A 20779-nucleotide genomic window follows, 5' to 3' on the forward strand; every position below is an offset into this window, starting at 1 on the left:
CTAGTGTTTTTCAATGATGCTGAGCAATTTTCTAATTGAAACCATAACCTAAAACACAATACTAAAAAGTCAGTTACTCAAAAATAATTAACAATCTAATTATCCCGGACTTCAAAAGTTTTCCTAAATAGGCCTCGAGCCCAGGGCCAAAACGACACAAGCCTTCGAGCAGTTTTTGCAATATTGAATTTGTCCACCTTTCGTGAAACACCCTGTATAACCTCCTGAGACCCTGCGTCCACCAGTGTAAACATTGGGTTTTGAATTGTAAGAAGAAAAAAAAAAAAAAAACTTCGTTGCACACAGAAAAGGACGCCTGTCCACCGTCATGGACGTAGTCTGTGCTGCCATCTGGAGGAGTGTTGAGCAAACAGCACTGAAAACTTGTTGCTTGCTGTTAAAAATGGCGACCTGCAGCACTCGCATGTTCTACGGGCGACGCCAAGGTATGTAATCAGTTTATGTGATTTACACAAACGGAGGCCGTGTTAATTTATATTTCTAGAGTTCTTGAAAGTTCACAGATGGTCACTAATGCTTAATATTTTCAACAGTATTAGCAAGGGTTATAGTAGTCCCTTGTCAAACTGTCTACGTGGGTGGACGCTGGGACCCAAAACTTATGACACGAATTTCGCGATGATCATGTTTTGCTCGCACCAATCTGAAACACTCGCGAAGTGAAAACAATTGGTTTGATTGATTGTGCTCGATTTTCAGGACTAACAAGTCAGGCTGATGCCATTTTAGAAAGTTTGTGCGGTGCCACAGGTTCCGCGCAAGAGAGTCAAGCCACTGCCGAACTCGCCAGTCCAGACGGCGCAGGCACTTCACGTGCCAAAGAAAGAAGACGTCAAGAATGCTACACAGTGCAGGAACCCTGGCTCCTCAAAGAAAACTCAGCACCATTGCACGTCCTGTGAAATCTACCTCTGCACTGAAACTGACTGGCACTGCTTCTTTGATTTTCGTACCAATAAATGAGCCTCATTTCTCTGCCGGTATCACTCCAGTTTTGCTATTCTTCCCAAAACCTATTTTGTAAAAATTAACTTATAAAATGTTGAATAAAATATGTGTTCATTTTCCTTACTTGAACTGTAAAGCCCCACTGTCCCGTGGGTGGACATCCATTTTTACAGAACCTGCAAACTAACACCGTAAAAAAAAAAAAAAAAAGAAAAAGCTCAAACTGAACCGTAACGAAGCAGTTAATGCGCGTGTGGTTGAAGCACAAATCATTGCTTCAACCATGCACGTGCCTGCAAACTTTGTTTAAAAATTTAATTACCACTGCCCTTGGAGTTGTGTGGCTCATGCCGAGAAAAAGCCTCTCCAGAGTGACGAGCATGTTGAAGGCCTTCCGTTCATATTGTATACTGAACAACCAATAGGCTGCCAACAACATACACAGCCCCTCCTCGGCATTTGGAACGGAGAACAACCTCTCACGATCAACAACCAGGTGAAAGAAGTCTGCATCCTCTAAGTCTTGCCCGCTGTACAGGACACACGGTGTCGGTGGGATGTTTTCATCCTGCGTTAGGTAAAAGGAAAAGGCACAACATATTTTAATGTAGAAGGCCAAAACATGTTTGCTCTTGTCAACTGCTATTATTCACTCCAGTTCAGGCCATGAGCATTGCTTATGTTTAAATAAGTAACCGGCATCTGCAACAATGTAAAATGAATGAGGAATTACAATTGGGGAAACATCACGACATGAAAATATTGCGATATAAGCTTAGAGATATATTTTAGTATCTCTATTTCAGTATGAAGATGCATTTGTGAAACCTATTTGCATTTCAATAGTGAGATACTTTTCCGATGCATTATGATACGCTGCTAGACTTATTTATTGTTGGAAATGAGTACAGGTCTGGAGATAAAAAAAATAAAAGTCACGCCAAAAATCTGACGCATCACTGGTTCGTTTTCACCATGAGAGTGATTTTTTGCTTTGCTATCACATCTCACTTTTACAGTGGCCTGGTTTCTTTATGCGGACAGCAGCCTTCCTGTGTACATTTGAGGTTATTGTTTGGATAAGAGGACACCAACAAATGCACAGATGAGAAACAATACGTGCAGAAGGAAGAGAAGACAAAAAGCAGGGATGTTTGCGCAGACGCGCTTTGTCAGGCAGTGTCATCGGTCGTCAGCGCTCATTGGGTGCAATAATGGGTTCTTATCGGTATCAGCGAACATAGCCAAGGGCAGACAAGTTTCAAGGAGAAAAAAGGGGGCAAACACCGACAGAAGGCAGGCAGCTCAGGTGCTACAATCTATGTCTGCCACGGACGCACCCTGCTTACCTCGCCACCCCGCATTTATGAACCGTGCAGGGCTACCGACTGACCATAACGGTACATGCTATTATTTGTTCGTTGGCCAATGTTAATTTTTTTGCTTCCTCCTCTACACTAAAAAAACCCAAAGATGAAGGTTCCAGAAAACAGCAAACATAACAATGTCTCGTATGTAGTTGTATAAATTAATTTTCACGAGCTACATTTACATTTTATGTGCAGTCGCTGGCCATATCTCTCCGGTCCGAACACCAACCGGAGCAGTGAAAATCCAGCATGAGGCACGTTGAGCATGGCTGTGTTTTGGAAGCCAGACTATTAGGTTTTTGGCGTTTCAGCCATTGTACCCGAAACTTGGTTCGCCTCAAATTTTTACTTTATATCTCTGTAATTTAGGTGGCCATTATCTCTTGAGCGTTACAGAAGTATTTGGGGCCTGGTGGGCCTAATGTTTGGGACACCCCATTAACAAAAGGGGCCAGGTGAACAAGCTGCTATTGAACTGTTGGAAGCCAGTTAACACGCTACACTGTCTCTGTATTGAAAACCCTAGAAAGATCAGCATGCCTGCCGCCTTCCAGCCTTCATTGGTTTTTCAGGACTTGTATTCATGTGCATTTCACATGTTTGTTTCCTTTGACATCAACATGGTCACTAATATGTATTCAGAAGGCTCCAATTCTAGCCCCTGCGGGCACTATGAAAAAACATACCGTGAAAACAAAAAAAAAAACGAACACTCTACCCACAAAAAACAACAAAAAAACCTTTTTAGTTAGCATTTATTTAACCCTGCTACATTGAAGGTAGGCTGGAACTTTGTTCTTGCTAGCATCAACTTTCGCAAAAATATAGTGAAATAACTTACATCTTCTTGCACGAACATTAGGGGCAGTGATGTTGACTCCTTGACGTTCAGTGCCAAAATGCGCAGAGTTGCAACAGTCAGGATGTCTGAAAAACACCAACAACATTTGTGCAAGATATCAAATACATTTTTGTACTCTTCGTTGCACGTGTCCTGGACGGTTTCAGAAAAAAAATGTATGCATTGTTCTGCTTATCTTCCAGTAGGATCAGTGACAATGAGGGAACTTCAGACAAATACTAAGATGTTCACTTGGCCAAGCCTGTCCCCACTAAAAGAAAAGAAGGCAACACACCAGAACGACCTAAATGGGTGCAACATAATATTATAGATAAGCCATTGGACATGTCACCAAATGGTATGAAACAATTCAAATCACCACGGGGAAATAACCTTGGGAGTATGATACAAACTCCCAAAGTTATTCCCCATACACTGGTGTGCAGCCCAAATGTCTGTCCTCTACGTCCCTCCACCACGCTGCCTGCACCTTGGCAGAGGGTTCTCCTCTGCCAAGGCGCTGCGCATGTACAGCTGCAGCAGAAACAGATTAGCACGAGCGACCAACGACCAGAGCGGCAAAATTGCAGCACGTAGCACTATTGTTTCCGAGCACGCTGATAGCGAGAGTGCCAGTCACGTTCCATCTTTCAATACAGGGGAGGCCAGCACAAAGCAGCCCACCCTAAAGGCCGCATTTTGAAAGCTATAGTTTCGCTTACTTCTCAGCCGAGCAATGCGCCAACGTGGTTGCACACATAAACTCGGTTATTTTTTTTACAGTGGAGCTGTTAGCGGCTAGTTTCCCCAGGGTCGTGTCAGTCCTCAAATAACCCGATGACACAGAACTCTGGACAGCTACCGCCATATATAGGAGACGGCAGCAACCATCATAGATGGCCGCAACCTTTCCACTCTGGCTTGCCGACTAGCGATCGGCCATTACTTCATTCCCACCATAGTGCAGCTCCGCTAGTCTTCCTTCCTCAACAAAAGAGAAAGACAGAAAGTTTTTTGTTTGTTTTTTTACTATCTTTTCCCATGCATGCATTGAATGGTGGTATTTTATCGCTTGGTCGAAAAGCCTCCCTTGCGCAGCGGTTTTCTTACTGTACTCACGCCGTGTCCTGAGCCTCCCCAGATCCATGTGCGGTGCTGCTTGCAGTGTAAGTAGGACATGCTCCTGGCAGTCGATCGCCTTCTTTGTGGCCAACAGAACGATCTTGTCAATCCCTTTTGCGACTTTGTCGGCCAGGTTCATCTTCGTGAGCCTCTCGAAATCTTTAGCGAACTTCACAAAAGAAAATATAAAAATTGAAAGTTCAGGAAATATGCCACGGCATTTCTTTAATAAAATTTACAAAGAAATTGGCACTTGTTCATTAATTTAAATAAGGGAAACAAGAAACAACGCCTAAATTCAGATTTTACTGGCACTACCATTTACCGAGTCTAGGCCAACTCACCGAAAGCCAACTCATCGACGGTAAACTCGTCAGCAGCCCATTTGTCGAATAGGCCGAATCGTCATAAGGCAAATCGTCGAAGAAAAATTAGTCGAAGACGCCAACTGGTCGCCGCTGTTTCAAAGCCATAATATATAATTTTGTCCTGAAATGTTAAAGCAAATCCTGCCCTATAGTAATGCGTAATATCGCCGTATCGTAATAAACATCCAGTGCGCTCTTTCTTGTCGAAGATAACAACTTGCAGCTTTCTCCACTTTCACGGTGCAGTGGGGGACAGTTACTACGTCGCGTGTGCATCACTGTGGCACGTGTGAGTTTGCTTGGCCTACCCGTCCACGCTGCTTCGCGGCAACAGTCCGCAGCGGCTCATTACAAAAAAGTAATAAAGAAAACTAGCAAAAGGACAATCCCGAAATTTACATTTCTAAACTTGTCTCAAGGTACTGTCCTAAAACCTAAAAAGACCGCTGTCCCTAGTCCAAACACAAATAAAAATTTAGATCAAAAGATAACAAGGAACCATGAACTTTTACCTGGGACCGTCATTTAACCCATTCGAGGAATCGGCCTCGAATGGGTTAAATGACAGTCCCAGGTTGCCTTTCGACAAGTTGCCTTTTGATGAATTGTCCTACAACAAATTGGCCTATACTACGAATTGACTGTCGATGAGTCGGCTTTCAGCGAGTTGGCCGAATCCCCCATTTACCACAACTTGAAGGTGTGGGAAGGGCTTTAGGAACAAACATACGAACACACAATACGCAAGTTTCTTTTTTTAGTAACATTATTTTTTTTAACTTCCCTTTGCTTCTGAAGTTCTTAATATGTCTATTGACTTGCCAAGCAAGTCTTGCAAGAGTGCAGAGAAATAATTGGTACTACAGACATCACGCTGATGAAATATCAAACCTTCTTCTTCACAAGCAATCTCTTACTCTTTTCTTTCGGACCCTCGAGTCCTTTTCATGCAGTATGGCATAGAGTTGATTGGATCTCCAAACCTGGCCTGTGAACCATAGCTTCCAACTAAGTCGTTGGTCGCTGCATTAGCTAGGATGTTGCTAACACTCAACAGGCTCCCTCGCTTGGCTGCTCTGCCTTGAAATCGCATTGCCTTGTCGCCTGTCTCCTCTTAATCCGGTTTTTCATTTCCATTACCTATTTTTATCTGTACCACTGTATTTTTTATTGCTTATAAATGTTTCTATTCTCTTCTGCACACGCCGCTTCGCGTGTCGTTCCGCGGGTGAGTACTACCATTGCTACTGATTCCTATCGTGCTGTTAGCTGTTCATTTTTGGTTCATTTGACCCAGGTGTAGTCGAGAGGAGCCGTTTATGAACACCCGCACCCATGTCATAGGGGTAGGCAGAGCTCTGAATCAACAATCACGACGCGAGAGCCGAGTGCGGTGCGAGTCAACAAAGCGAGTGCAGGTGGCTCAATCGCACTCGGCTCTCGCGTCGCTTAGTTGACTGGCACTGTAGCATGTGCCTTCAATACCGCTTACTTGAGTAAGATACAGCCCGCCGCTTTGCTGTCACGAATCATTTGTCTGAATGCCTGCGAAACCGTAACACTGTTCGGCATGTCCAACTTTGCAGCGCCTCACAACTGCACGCAGTTGTCTTCACCCAAACGCTTCGCAGGACGCTGTCTTTTGGGAAGCAGTGCCAGGAAACATGCCGTCCGCCGGCAGTACTGTTTGTACAGCCTGGCACACAGCAAACTGTACTATGAGGGCATGTTACTGCTGAAGGTGACCTAAAGAAATAAAATACCTTGAGCTGACATCTTGACTAGAGAAATAAAATTATCGAAGGAACTACGAGTTTCAAGATGACTGCCTGGGAGACAGCACACCTCTGCACTTGAAAAGGGGTGCTTTTAACTGACAACCGCTTAGCAAGTAGTTTAAGAAGGCATACTATAAGCGCACACAAGCCGCGATGTTGGGCCGCCCGGCGCTTGCGAAGGGCTCGCGCCGCTGAGCGCAGTTTGTCAGGCACCGCAGCGTTGGATATGACAAACGGTGCTACGGCTTTGCAGGCATTCGGACAAATGATTCGCGGCAACTTATCTCTGCACTTGAAAAAGGGCGTTGGCAAATGACAACCGCTTAAAAGAAAGATTATGAAGGCATGCCATAGGCACATTCAAGCCGCGACATTGAGCCGTCGGCATTTGCAAAGGGATCGCACCGCAGCGCGCAGTTGTCAAACGCCACAGCGTTGCATATGCCTCAGCTTTGCAAACATTCGGACAAATGGTTCGCAGCGACAAAGCAGCTTGCTGTATCTTGGTCAAGCAAGCGGCACCCGAAGGCATACGCTGCACTGCGAGTCAACGGAGCAGGCGCGGGCGGCTAAATCACAGCGCACTCTGCTCTCGCGTCGCAATTCTTGATTTAGAGTCTGCCTACCCCTATGACATCTGCGTGGGTGTTCATAAACGGCTCCTCACGACTGCACGCGGGTCAAGTGAACCAAAATGAACAGCTAACAGCACGACAGGAACCAGTAGCAACGATAACACTCACCCGGAGAACGACACGCGAAGCGGCCTGTTGTTCGTCAGCACTCCCGTCGAAAAAGGCATAATAAAGACAAAAACTATATATATGCAAAAAATACTGCGCACAGAAGAAAATAGAAACACTTAGAACCAATAAATATACACTTGAACATATAAAAATAGGTAATGAAATCAAAAAACAAGATTATGAGGAGACGAGCGACCAGGCAATGCGATCTCAAGGCAGAGTGGCCAGGCCAGGGACAGTCTCTCCCACAATTCCTCGCGCGCGGGCCAGGGCGCTTGGGGGATTTCGCAAAAGGGCTATTGAACGAGGAAATGCACAGAATGCGTCCGGTTCTCTGTGCAACTTTTTTTTTCCTCAATAATCTTATTAACAGCTTTTTAGAAGTCACAAAAAAAGGGTTTCATCTTTTTGCTATTTTTAATATTGACTGTGTGCCTTCAATGACCCACGACTTTGATTAAATTTGGTGGTTGTGTCTAAACCTTAGAAAACAGCCCGTGATCACAAAGAGAGAGAGCGCAACTCGAACCGGCCAGTTCTCGTGGCGGTCCTCGGGCGGAAAGAAACTGAATTTTGAGCCTCAAATTCTGTTCTGGGCAGTTGGGTTCTCATAAGCCATGTACAACTAAAAACATCGGCGAGCATAAACACCCTGTCAGTGTCCCTTCAATAAGAGTTTCTGTATTCAAACAACAGTACAAAAAAAAAGTCAACAACACCTTCGTATTCAATAAAGCGGAAGAGTAGCAGCAATGACTCACTCGCTGAGAGTCCATCAGGTATGGGTACCTTGTCCTAACAGCATCAATGCCCATTTGTGCCATGTGAGAGAGCCTCTTCCTCGCAGTGAGAGTCATCCTTTCATGGATTCCTTTTTCATCAGGAGCTGCCTTTCGTCCTTCTCGTATAAGCCATTCCTCATGGGCGATCAGGCTGGCTTCGTCCTCTCCAGCCAAAGCCGAAGCAGTGATGTTCTTGAGAGGCATGATCGAAAGGGCGCGATTTAGACATGAATATTCATTAACAGAAGGACAACAACTGACTACCTTTTTAGTGCTTGATGCTCTTAGCATGCCAAAATTTCTGATAAGGTAAAATTGAATTCAATCATTTGACCTAACATTGCCCAAGGCATTACCCTACGGGAGCACAAACAGTAGAAAACACACAATATAAAAAAGGAAACAGTCCAGATAAAAATATATAACATATTTCCTTGCACCTTGCTCAATAAATGCACCCCCAACTTTGTATCACGAGGTGGGAACGTTCAAATTTTTTTATGCGCCACTTTGAGCGATAAACAGCTAGACGATCATGGGAAGGAACGACCTCCATCTCCAGGTGGCCAAGCCAAGCCGGGGTCGTGGGAAGAAATGAACCTTCCGCCATTTTGCAATAAGCTTTTTTCCGAATCGGGGCGGCCCCTGGTGTGGAGATGCCAAGAAATGAATTCCGGGTACTAGCGGGCCATTTAGTTCCGGCTTCAGATATTTGCCATGATTATTGTGTCATAATGGAACTCGCTACTTCATTTTCACAACTGAGACATCCCACAAGTGTAAAATACCATAAATGTCGCCAAGCAATTAAAAAAACACTGGCCACTATTTTATTGGTTTCGAGCATGCCAGGTTTTAAGCAAAAAAATTGCAGGTGCCTTGGTTGATGTTTTACGCGAGAGAAACTTCAGCATACTTGCGACTGCACATGTTTCGTCGCGCAAGCAGAGACAACGCCTGTTCGACTGAAACCATGTCACTCAGCTTCGCAGCCAACTGTTCCGAGCGTGCAACGCATGCAATGTTGCATGGCAGGATTTTTGAAAGTTGCCTATAGACCTTTCAAGCGGCAGTCTCGAACGAAGCGATTTACAGCAGGCATCCCTGGTTTTGAGAGGATAAGTCAGTGTTGCCAGACTGCGCTGAGCTGTGGAGTTTCTCGTCAGTGGGCTGTGGCAGCCTGCGTGGGCACACTTTCGGACGCTGGTGGAGGCTAAATTGCCGTGTTCTATTTTTCTTTTGTATTCTATGGCAAATAGAATTTCTCGGGGTTTTTAAGAATGCTCTGTACTATTTTTGAGAACAAAAACAAAGCAACGAAAGCTGTTTTAGTGAGTCCGTGAGCGACAGAACGAATGCAACTGGGATGTTTGTTTTATTTTATGTTGGTCTTTTTACGGCACCATACACTCCGCCTTGTCAATCTACAAAGATCTTAACCGTCAAAAATATTTGACCGCACAGGATATTCAAACTGCATAGATTTACTCGCCCACAAAATGAAATTCAACGAGTCTCATCAATCGAACAACATATATTGTACGTACCCCACAATGCCGCGTTATCCGAACAGGATTTGAGAAAGGTCTCAAATAACACAGCATATCCAATAAACAGTGTCGACGATAGTAACTTCACGACGATCAGACGGAATCCGGTGTGTTTTGGGCACATGTAGAAGAGAGCTGCTTTTTTGCACAGCTTCAAAGCAAACACTCCGGACCCGACCCTATCAGCTATTTTTCGCGAAGACTCGGAACACAAGTCGGGAAGGCTTTCTGGAGATTATCTCAACGGAAATAATCCTTCAAGAATGTCGAACTGCCTCCGTCACGACTCGCGAGTTGCTTGACGTTCACTCTCTTCGTTTGTTTCCTGCGAAGGCCGAGCAGGCTATGAGCCCTGGTATTCCCTGGTTCTCACAGTGCATGATAGCACACAAAGGGTAAGCATCCTAAACAGGCAAATAAAGTAAAAATTTCCAAGAAAAGTTGGCGAACTCTGAATGCACAATGCAGCTGGGGAGTCATGCTGACCGGGTTTCCACAGCTCAGGCAGGTGGCAGAAATTTATGGCTGGTAGGGGCCGCTTGGTTCGCAAAATGGCGGCGGCCAGAGAGCTTTTTCTGCAAATGTCTATAGCTTATGGTTGCCCCAACAGCACGATCGTGGGGTTTCCACGATGGTTTCATACATTAGCTAACATGCGGTTTGAAGATTAAGGTTTTCAAGTATGCTACTGAACATGGCCGTCGCACAACAGGAAGAAATTGTAGTGTTAACGAAGTCTTGAAGATTGCTCATGTGCAAAGCTCTTTGGCGATGTGCAAGGAGCTTTACGTGCCAGTGATCTCGAAAACCATAGTGCGACAAGGGTAGTACTCTTTCTGCTCATTAGAGTGCTGCATGTTCTCAGATCTTATGGACATTGTGAGACAAGGACCCAAGAAGAAGGACGATTGCAGGAGGCTCCACTGGTTCCAAATCACTGATTGACACTTAATGGAAGCTCGCCTGGGATCTTGAGAGCTTCCAGGTGAGCTCCAATCTCAGGTGAGCTTCCAGTGAGTGCCAACCATCGAATCGGAATGAATCGAGCTCCCTGCCATCATCATCTTTCCGAATCCTTTCCACTCGAAAGCATTTCATGCTTCCACCTACTCGCGGAGACGGGATAAACCATTGTAGTTTTCCCGATTCGCGTTATCTGATTGATGGAAGCGTTTCGTTGATTTCTAAGGCAGACACTGATGAGTAGAAAGAAAACCATGCGTAGATAACAATTTGATCATCCACTATGCAGACACGATATCCGCATCCGAACCACATCAGCAATTTTTGATCTTCCAAGTTTATCCCGGAAAGTTTAAACATTGCCCCTCACCAGCTTAATCTTTTTTTGCCGCTTCAGCTGTGTGGCTGCACCTCCATCATTTGGTCTTTTTGATCCAAATTTTGCAAGGTTTTCAGCAACCCGGACGTCGTCTGAAAGGCGACGTCTTTCATTTTTGAACTTGTACCGCAGTGCTACTCTCCACGAGTCCTGTAAAATAAAGAAATACCACAGCTTGAACAACTATCTAAATTTAAATTTAGGTCCAGCCATAGCATTTTTGCTGCGATATCAGTTATTGGGAGCCTACCAAGGGAATCGTTCCTGCGCCAAGGAATGAAATTATGGCGTCCAGCTATACTCTTTTCACCTTTGAGCTGGGGAGAGCTTTCTTTTTCACTAAAGCACCAAGGTAAAGGAACAAACGCGACTGACCCGTTTCCCACCCCAACCCAGACAACTATTTTTGGAGATGACCGAGGATTCTATGCGGATTATCTCTGGGAGGGGGGAGAAGAATGTTTGCAAAATCGCGTTGAGGGCAGTTCGACGTCCATCACTTCCTTCGTTTCCCATGAATGTCGAGCAGAAAAGCTTGAATGGCAGGCACTTACCAGTCTTATATATCACAATGGAAGATAACACAGAAAGGGTATGCAGCACTCATAAAAAAAATTAAGTGGGAACTTTCAAGAGGGGCGAGAAAACGTTGAATGCAAAACCGCCAAAACAGGTAGAGAACCGCACTGAGCGGGTGTTCACAGTCCAAGAGGGTGGCAGAAAATTTCTAGCTGATAGAGGGCCAGCTGCATCAGCATCAGCAACATGGCGGCGGCCTAGGAGCGTTTTTTGGAAAGATGTATAGAAGCACCAATGCTAAGAATTGATCGCAGCTATTATTATAAACGTGCAAAAGAAATGTGCTTACTGATCCAGTTCCTATAACATCTTGGAGCTGAGGGTACTTGTCAGTTAGTAGCTGAGTGACCTTGGAGTAAAAGTGCTGAGATGGGAACCTGCAGAAAAGTCGTGCCCATTCTTATGGCTCAACAATCTCTAATATTATAACCCACATTGTGAATCAATAGGTCCCGTATGCAGACTGAGCCTACGCGAGGAAGATGCAAGGTATTGTTCAGATGGTACACAGTGCACCAATGTTTTAAACATGCCAATGACCCCCAATCGATTATAACTAGTCGCACCAAATTTTCAGATATTTAAAAAAAAAAAGGAATATCTACACATTTTCCGCTTAGCAAATTCTTGTAATATGAATTTCGACAAAGAGACATGTTGTCCTATTGAAGGAAAACGAGCAAGTTACTTAAAGCTTCCATTAATTTTACACACCAGCAACACATACACCTGTAAATACAGCGAGGGCATGGATTGCTTCTAGCAAATGACAAGAAGTGACCTAACTAACCAAACATTTCTCTAGCCTGAACTGACTAATTTCATTTTTGGCGCAGCGGTCTCGACCAAGAAGCCTAAAATTCAGCACAAAGATGCACTTGTGAAACAACGCAAATAAGCCATCAATCTACTATGTTTACCACTGCACAAAATTTGGCAAGATAAGGACCAGAAAGAAGCAACCTAGCTTTTTTTCCGAATTACTTTTTTTTTTTTTGTATACAAGGAGGGTTAGAGGGATTAAACCCACTTCAAATATATTGCAAAAATCAGTTTCACCTGCTTCGATACTGTGATTTAAGACATAGGTTTAGCTGGATACAGAAAGATACAGCAAGACAAAGGTTGACCGGTGCCCACAAAGAAGTCACCCATGAAAGGAACTGGAAATGATGAAGCTAGGAATAAGTCCGAATTTTGAGACCACCTTACTTACATTGTTATCTTCACCATTGCACGAAAGAGGAGCTCCACAATCTTTCGGAATGATGAAGATGTCAGAGGTTTGCCAGAGATGATCGTATCATGGAGAGCTCCAAGCTTGGGGAAAATGAAGGTGTTCCCATCGTCGTCTGAACACGAAGGCCTAAAAATAGTGCAATTATTTTATAAGAAAATGATTATTAAAAAAAAAAAAGAAAAAAAATGTTGCTATGTAGAAGCATATAAAAAAAAAACAAAAAAACAGAAATACAATAAATATGTTATAGGCGTCTCACATGCTTTTTCTCAACCTCATTTTAAAGCGATAGCTGTTATGGGCTCTTCACCCCCCTTTGAAATGATGGTGTAGAGAAACCGTCGTCGATATTGATGAATGCTCTAAAACATTTGTTACACTTTGCCGCTGCCAGGGATCGAACTATGGGCCTACTGTGTGTGAGCCAAGTGCTTTACCACCTGAGCTATCAGCTCTGTGTTCCCTGAATAAACTGCATGTGGTGAGGACACATGCGTGTATCAGTCTTGTGAAGCGCCCGTGTTCCTCCCAGGCACTTAGCCAGGGTCTTGTTTCGGAAGAGGGAGGGAGGGAGGGAGGGAGGGGGGGGGGGGCAGAGGCCAAATGCTGTATGAGGGGGAGGAGGGAGAGGAGGCCCCAGCAAAATGGAAGATATTGGGGGGGGGGGGAGGGGGCCGGGCCCCATGGGCCCCCCTGGATACGTGCCTGGTTCCTCCATTGCCCAGGGAACGCAGCAGGACACAATGGTCCATGTACGTGAGATGCGTCAAAGAAGTAGATGAAACAAAACGGCACCGCGCAGGTAAAGCTACTAGCCGACATGTGATCCAAGCAAACAATAAATAAAAAGACGCGAACCAAAATGGCTAGATGTCACCACCCTAAGCAAAGCGCACATGTACGGTAGGCACCCGGTGAGACGCTAGTGCAGCTGGTATGAGCGTTTCCATTGATGCCACTTTGTCCGCCGTTCTATAGTGACAGCGGAATAGAAGCATTTCGAGGCTGCCTTGTATCACAACATAGCCTCTATAGTCGCAACCATTAAAACACACTTACAGCTCAAAGGGCTCGATGCCTACCAATGGTACATCTGGAGAGGAGTCATCTGGAGAAGTTTCATCTGGCAAGCTCTCTCTTTGGGCGGTTTCACAGTTTTCAGTGCGCACCGTCTCCAATGAAGCCTCCTCCTAAAACGAAAGGAAATCCCTGCAGTGTAAAGTTACTGGATTTGTGTTAAGGACCCCAGCAGGCTGTTTTAATGATATAACGGTTTGTACTTTACATGCTATAAGTAAGGTTTGGTGTATTTATTACTAATAAATGCCGCTAGATGCTCGCCGTTTCAGGAATTCAGTATAAATCGTAATGTACAAAATTTTCATATGCACACATGAAAGAATAAAAAACGCAGTGGACAAGAACAAACCAAGATATCTTTCCAGAGGTCCTATTTCGGCCCTGTCCACCTTCCGTTTCTTATCCTTTCGTGTGTGGATATGAACCTTCACCAATACGCTCGTCTTCAATAATACAGAAATTCGGCACCGTATTCTTGGTTCGTGGCTCATAATCTGAGCCCGAATTTGAAGCTTAAGCTCTTCGGTAGATGCAAACATGCACAGCATGCAATTTCACATAGTGTCAAACAGAGATGCTGTTCAATGCTAAGAATAATATGCGGAGTACAGTGCAACACCGTCCAGTAGAGCATGCAAGCCATATCACTTTGAAAAAGACATGGCCCTGACTGGCCCCCTCCTTCTAATGCAACACTCAAACTGCTCTGGTATCCAGTACTAACACGAAACAAAGTTTATCTAACGAGGACCTCGATACATACATTAGCAAGCGATATAAGCAGGAAAGCATGAGTGACGACCAGGCTGTGGCCAGTCACTTGCTGCGGCTATGTGGTCTGCGCAGCCCGGTCACCGCTTGCATATTCCAGCTCACACCACCAGCAACTGTACTTGCATATACAATACGAGCACATAGCCCCAAATCCTCAGTTTTGCTGGGACCTCCTCTCCCTGCCCGCTCCCCCTCCCCCATCTATGCCATTTTGACATGGGCGGTCCCCCCCCTCGACAAAACCCTATGTGCCCGATACAATACTCTATATATAGGGTGGTCCAAGTCACCAGGATCGATCTAAAATGGACCATAAAAACAGGCGCCTGCACGTAGCAATCTAAACCTTTCGTCAAAGATCTATTTCACGGGTCAATTTTTTTTGTAAAATTACAAAAAATAGGACCAAGAAAATTGCCAGGGTTAACGGCAGGCAACGACCCAGACGACCAAGCCCAGTAGCAGGGCGTGTTTGGCGATCGTATTCATAGATGGCATCGGGAGCAGCGTCCGACGGTGCAGCCGACCAGCTAAAGCTAGCAGACGACACGTTGGCAGCAAAAGCGCTGTCGTTATGCAGACACATTTTTTTTTTTACTTTAAGTTCTGCTTTTATTGCCCGCATTTATTTTTTAACCGAAGGTACATTTGAAAAAGATTATCTTCATTTTATAAAACCTTGGTCGCAAGCCGTCGCAGTAAGGAGGTAGCCCATCAATCTATACGAACGCCAAACACACCTTGCTACTAGACCCCTGTCGTCTGCGTCACTGTCCGCCGTAGACCCTGGCAAGTTTCTTGGCCTTATTTTTTACAGAAAGAGAGCTACGCTTTCTAATTTTACAAAAGGAAAGCGACATGTGAAATACACCTCTGACAAAAAGTCTAGATTACAACGTGCAGGTGTCGATTTCTATGATCCATTTTATATCGATCCTGGTGACTTGGACCACCCTATACTTTGGTCTACGTGCTTGAGTGCAGGCGAACAATCACACTGAACTTCTCATCAGTTCCCTTATCTCTCAAGGTGCTTCTTTACAAAACGCTCGTGCGCTCTAAGCTGGAATATGCCTCTTGAATTGGGAACCCTGGCATTAACGTGTTGATATTGGCTTTTGAAGCAATTCAGAACAGATCTATTTGTTTCATCCTTGCTAATTATCACTGCACTGCCAGTGTAACATCAATGAAAATAAGTTTGAACCTACCTAACCTTGCATTACGTGGAAATCTTAACAGTGTGTCTGTTCCACAAAATTTATTACTATAATCCTCTGCTATGTGACAAGTTACTGACACCTCTTTACATATCATAATTTCTTGACCATCCACAGATGGGCATTCCTCAATGTAACACTACAACTTTTTATAATTTATTTATACCTCAGACGACGGTCTTATGGAATCACCTTCCAGCATCTGTGGCATCCATATCCGATTCCATCGCTTCTAAACGATGCCTTAACAGTGTTAACTTTTAGCATTTCATTATTATGTATTTTTTTCATTCTTAAGATTGTCGTTTGTTTGCTTTTGATTGTTGTTTGTTTGCTTTTGATGTCTCCTTGTAACACACTCCCCTCTGCAATGTCCTCAGGCCCTGAGTAGGGTGACCATATTCCTCAAGGTAGAAAACGGGACATCCCAGCGGTAAAGGGGGGGGGGGGGGGGGGGGGGTACTAAAGTTTGAGAAAAAATGTAATTAAATTCTACATGCGTGCTATTCCTACATGATTCTACATCCGTGCTATATCCAGTAACTAAAAAAAAAATATTTCTACCGTCCTCGCGAAAGAAAAAGTGTTTGTGGGCAAGAACAGTCCTAAATTTTACTCTCTGGGTAAATATTGTAAAGTACCTACGGTTAGTTTTGTAAAATATACTTGCAACGAATAGGCATAGTTGCAGTTTGCTTCTACTCGCTTGGTGCCAATTTTGAAACTATGTACTTCTGCGAAAACGGGACATGATTCTATATTGGGATAAAAAGACGGGACGGCAGAAATGGACCTGAAAAACGGGACTGTCCCAGCCAAAACGGGACGTCTGGTCACCCTAGCCCTGAGGGTCTGAAGATGAAGATGCTCAGGAGCATCTTCAACTTCCTACATCAGTAAACAGAAGTCCGCCATTAGTGTAGCACATATGGCGTTTTCAGATGATGATGATAGTGATCAAAGTGGCCAGACTGAATTCCGGAAAGGGTCTATTGTAGTTTTAAAGGTGGCCATTAATAAAAGCCAACCCAATTGACACGGTTCCCGAAAAAGCAACAGGCTTTGAGATATTCATCTGTTAATTTTTCCTTTTTTTGCTTAACCCTTTAAGCGCCAGCCAGTTTTCGAAAAAATGTACCCAAAATTCAAATTTTTTTTATAGCACACTTTGATAGAAGAATTCTTCCTTATTTCAAGCATGTAAGACATGGGTATAAAAGCTTAACAACTGAAAACCAAAATTGATCCAATCTTAGGCCATGTGAGGCAAAAAAATTAAAAATGGGAACCGAGACCGCTTGCTTTGAAGCGGTCCTTCATGAGCAACAACACCGGCCAGATCTTGAGAAGTTTTTGACGAGCTTGCCCCACTTTACCAGCATCATCTCCATTATTCGCAAAGTGGAAAAACTTCGTGAGCAAAATAAATCTGCTCTTACTCATCACCTCCCCAAACACTAGGATTTCAATCACTGTGCGCTTTGACCAATACCACTCGACAACTGGCTTGTCTACTATTTCCTGTAGAAGCAGCAGGGTGAAGAAGACTCATTTCTGCTTCCGTCACCGGTTACCACGCCTTCATTTGGGATCCCCTTGAGATCAGCGCGGTCGCCAAGTGTTGATCGGCATAGGTACCTCTTTGCCTCATTGACGACCAGAGTCATTACGTCTGGCTTAGCAAGAGTTACAAGTACCCAACAGCATTGAGGGTGTCGTGTTCGACGAGCGACGTGTCGACGGGTGTCGTGACGCCCGGCGTGGCAATAAAGGGAAAGCGGGGAGGGGCTCATGAAGGATTTGTCGTGTCCACACTTTTCCAGTCTCGCGCCGAAGCATGGACCTCATCGCCGCTAAGGTCCGAGTCACTTGAGCTTTCAAACTCTTCCGCGGACTCCCCGCTTCCGTCACTATCGTCTAGCGCAAAGTCATCATCATCCAAACTACAGGGTGAAACAAGGAGACGGCAGGCTCTTTAAATCGACCGGAAAATTCGGTTTCTTAACCTATCGCGCTACGACTTTGTGCAACGTTGCCCACAGATGGTGCATTTTTTTTGTAAAATTTGCAAAGAGCGAACTTACCTGAGGAAAAAGTAAAGAAAGAAAAAGGCTTAGCTCCTATGGAAACGCAGCGAAGCCACCGGTCTTCAAACAACACGGCGCCGGTTAGCACGGGACACAAGAGATGGCGCAACGAACGCCGTCAACGAACGAGCATACGGCGTCCAGAGCCGTTTATACTGAGAGAGTTTGGCCGATGGGCGGAGCTTGTTGGCCGCTAGAACCAGCGGATTTCGCGATAACACAATATGGCGTTACTTCTTTGTCTTGTTCATTCCTGTGAAATCGCGTAGAGTTCCTATGAGGCAGATCCACAATATGGCGGACGGAAGTAGTCATCCCCCGGTTGTCAGACTACGCTGCTGTGGTTGTCAGACTGCCAAAATCTCCTTAAGAAGGCCAAACTCTCTCAGTATAAACGGCTCTGACGGCGTCGAGAGCCAGCGTCATTAGCAGACAATCTTTTCGACTCAAAAGCGACGCGCGTTCCGCAGGCGGCGACAGTCGCAGAAACAAAAAACAGGCGCAGTAACAACGAAGAACTGCAGTTCCTTGTCTGCTAAATACGCCGGCTCTCGAGTCTCGGCGTCGTCTGCTCGTTCGTTGGAGGCAGTTGGCGTCGCGACCGCTTGCGCCACCTCTTGTGTCCCGTGCTAATCGGCGCCGTGTTGTTTGAAGACCGGTGGCTTCGCTGTGTTTCCATGGGAGCTAAGCCTTTTTCTTTCTTTACTTTTTCCTCGGGTAAGTTCGCTCTTTGCAAATTTTACAAAAAAAATGCACCATCTGTGGGCAACGCTGCACAAAGCCGTAGCGCGATAGGTTAAGAAACCGAATTTTCCGGTCGATTTAAAGAGCGTGCCGTCTCCTTGTTTCACCCTGTAGAAAACTCATCATCAACTAAAGAAACGCGCTTCCGACTAGACGAGCGATGCATGTCACCACTCGAAAGAGACGCCATTTTTAAAAACCCATGTTGCCGGAGGAGCATGATAAATTCTCAAAATGATGCAAAAATTAGCGAAATTCTGGTTCGCTTTTTCTCCTGCTGGCTAGCGGGAGAACTATTCTCAACACAAAAATAGACTGGACGAGCGTGCCTCGTCGCTGGCACTACAGACACGGGCTGAAACGAGCGGATGAGCCACACTCATCCTTGGCATTTGCGGGACGAACTCCGTGGACGAGTCAGACTCATCCTCGGCGTCTAAAGGGTTAACTCAAAACCACACGCTGAAAGGTGCACCTGATTATGATGCAAAAAAAAAAAAGTGACGCCCGTGTTTCATGCCCTTCGCCACTATCTCGACAGACAGCGTGTCTGCTGGAGGCGCCGGCGTCACACTTGCTGGATAGTGACGGACGTACAGAAGTGACAGGACGCTTTTCTACCAATCATAATCAGGCACCAAGCTCCACAAACATACAGTGAAGGCGGCATTAACATAGCTATCACCATTAAAAAATTTTTCAAGAATAAAAAATTAAAAAAACGCTCGTATAGACACAGCCTATCACAGTTGTGATTATATTCCTAGTAATAAACCGTTTCTTTTTTTTTTTCATTAATGCTTGATATACCTTGAACTTGTTGCAAAACCAAATACCTGAGTGGAAGATGAGCCTGGCCCACCCTCTGGGACAGTTGCAATGGGCAGGAGAGTGATTTTAGCCATGTCATGTATTTCGTCGTCCGCAGCAAGGTCAGTGTATTCTTCAAATACCAAATCCAGCATCTGTAAAATGTATGCGCATGGACTAGCTTCACATATATCTAACCCAAAAATATTTTTATATAGTTAGTAAATCAGCTCCAGAGGCACTTAGCTTCTTTTCAGTTCTCATATGTGCTGGCTCAAATCAGTCCTATTCAATGAAGAGTAAAGGCTATAGGCACGAGCTCGTGCACGTTGACCGGAAATGGCCATACGCACGACGTGGAGAGCTTACTGTAAATATTGTCAAATGCCCTACAAAAAAAAAGTAAAAAAAAAAGAGGTGTCTAGCGTTACGTCCAACGCAGTGGCTAGCGTTACGTCCAGACAGAGCACTGAAATGGATATGCCTAACCTTCTCCCCCACCCTCCTCTCTCGCCCCTGTGAACCTAGGGAAGGCGGCGATTTGGACGTACGGTGTGGCTAGCGTTCCAGACGGAACGATAGCTGCTACTAGAGTTCCGTCTGGAACGCGGAGCTAGAGCTCGTGCCATTTGGGTCACCCTTTTCCGACGGCGCGTGTATCATTGGGGGGCTCGTTAACACCCCCCCCCCCCCCCTCCCCTGCATTCACGCCGCTTCGCGGCGACAGTATGCGGCTGCTAATTACAAAACTAAGAGGGAGTTTTCGTAGACCATGTTTCGTTCACCGCTAAGCCCTCTGCAACGAAGAAGCCGCTACTGCGCCTGTGCGCCCATGCCCTTGACTGTAGAGTTCCGACATCATAGCAAGCTGCGTAGGGCATTGCGGGACGGCGAAAACGGTCTATGAAAACTCCCTATTAACCCACTTAGCCCTCCGTACACGCCGCCCAGCCAGCAACCCAAACCCGCTATGCCCTATTGCACCTCCGGCCATTTAGTTCAGCGAAGTTTCGTCGACAACATGCCTTCATGTCTTTCAGAGATAATTGTAAAAGAGAAATGTAAATACCGACAAAAAAAAAATCGAGAAGAAAAAAAAAGAAGTAAACCCACACTGCGGTTCGAACCCGGGCCCGCTGCGTGTAAGGCAGACACCTTTCCACTACACTACACCACCACTTCAGGAAGGATAAAGCCTACGGACTCCGGAGTGCACTTCAAACGGAAATGGCTGTACGCACTCCGCTAGTCTCATATAAAAGGAATAGTCACAACAACTCATTCTTTTAAGCGGTGGCATAGCGTAGTGGTTAAGGTGTCAGCTTCGTACGCTAGTGGACGTGGGTTCGATCCGCGGTGGTCCCACTTTCTTTTTGT

General features: G+C 45.2%; 2 protein-coding genes across 2 annotated transcripts; one reads left to right on the top strand and one right to left on the bottom strand.

Moving 5' to 3' along the window:
• The first annotated feature begins 312 nt into the window (after positions 1-312).
• Positions 313-1004, top strand: LOC120846416. The gene is made up of 2 exons (XM_040218162.1): positions 313-446; positions 721-1004. The coding sequence occupies exons 1-2, from the start codon at positions 329-331 to the stop codon at positions 921-923; spliced, it is 321 nt and encodes a 106-aa protein (XP_040074096.1). The 5' UTR covers positions 313-328; the 3' UTR covers positions 924-1004.
• A 157-nt stretch (positions 1005-1161) lies between these two features.
• LOC115315447 lies at positions 1162-19455 on the bottom strand. The gene is made up of 6 exons (XM_040218161.1): positions 19429-19455; positions 11737-11824; positions 7956-8168; positions 4300-4471; positions 3181-3266; positions 1162-1537 (listed from the first exon to the last, which is right to left on the bottom strand). Exons 3-6 carry the CDS (start codon positions 8049-8051, stop codon positions 1247-1249), a joined length of 645 nt encoding a protein of 214 aa, XP_040074095.1. The 5' UTR covers positions 8052-8168; positions 11737-11824; positions 19429-19455; the 3' UTR covers positions 1162-1246.
• Positions 19456-20779: the final 1324 nt, after the last annotated feature.

This window comes from Ixodes scapularis, unplaced genomic scaffold (assembly GCF_016920785.2).
Source record: "Ixodes scapularis isolate PalLabHiFi unplaced genomic scaffold, ASM1692078v2 PGA_scaffold0__279_contigs__length_252992795, whole genome shotgun sequence".
Taxonomy (NCBI): domain Eukaryota; kingdom Metazoa; phylum Arthropoda; class Arachnida; order Ixodida; family Ixodidae; genus Ixodes; species Ixodes scapularis.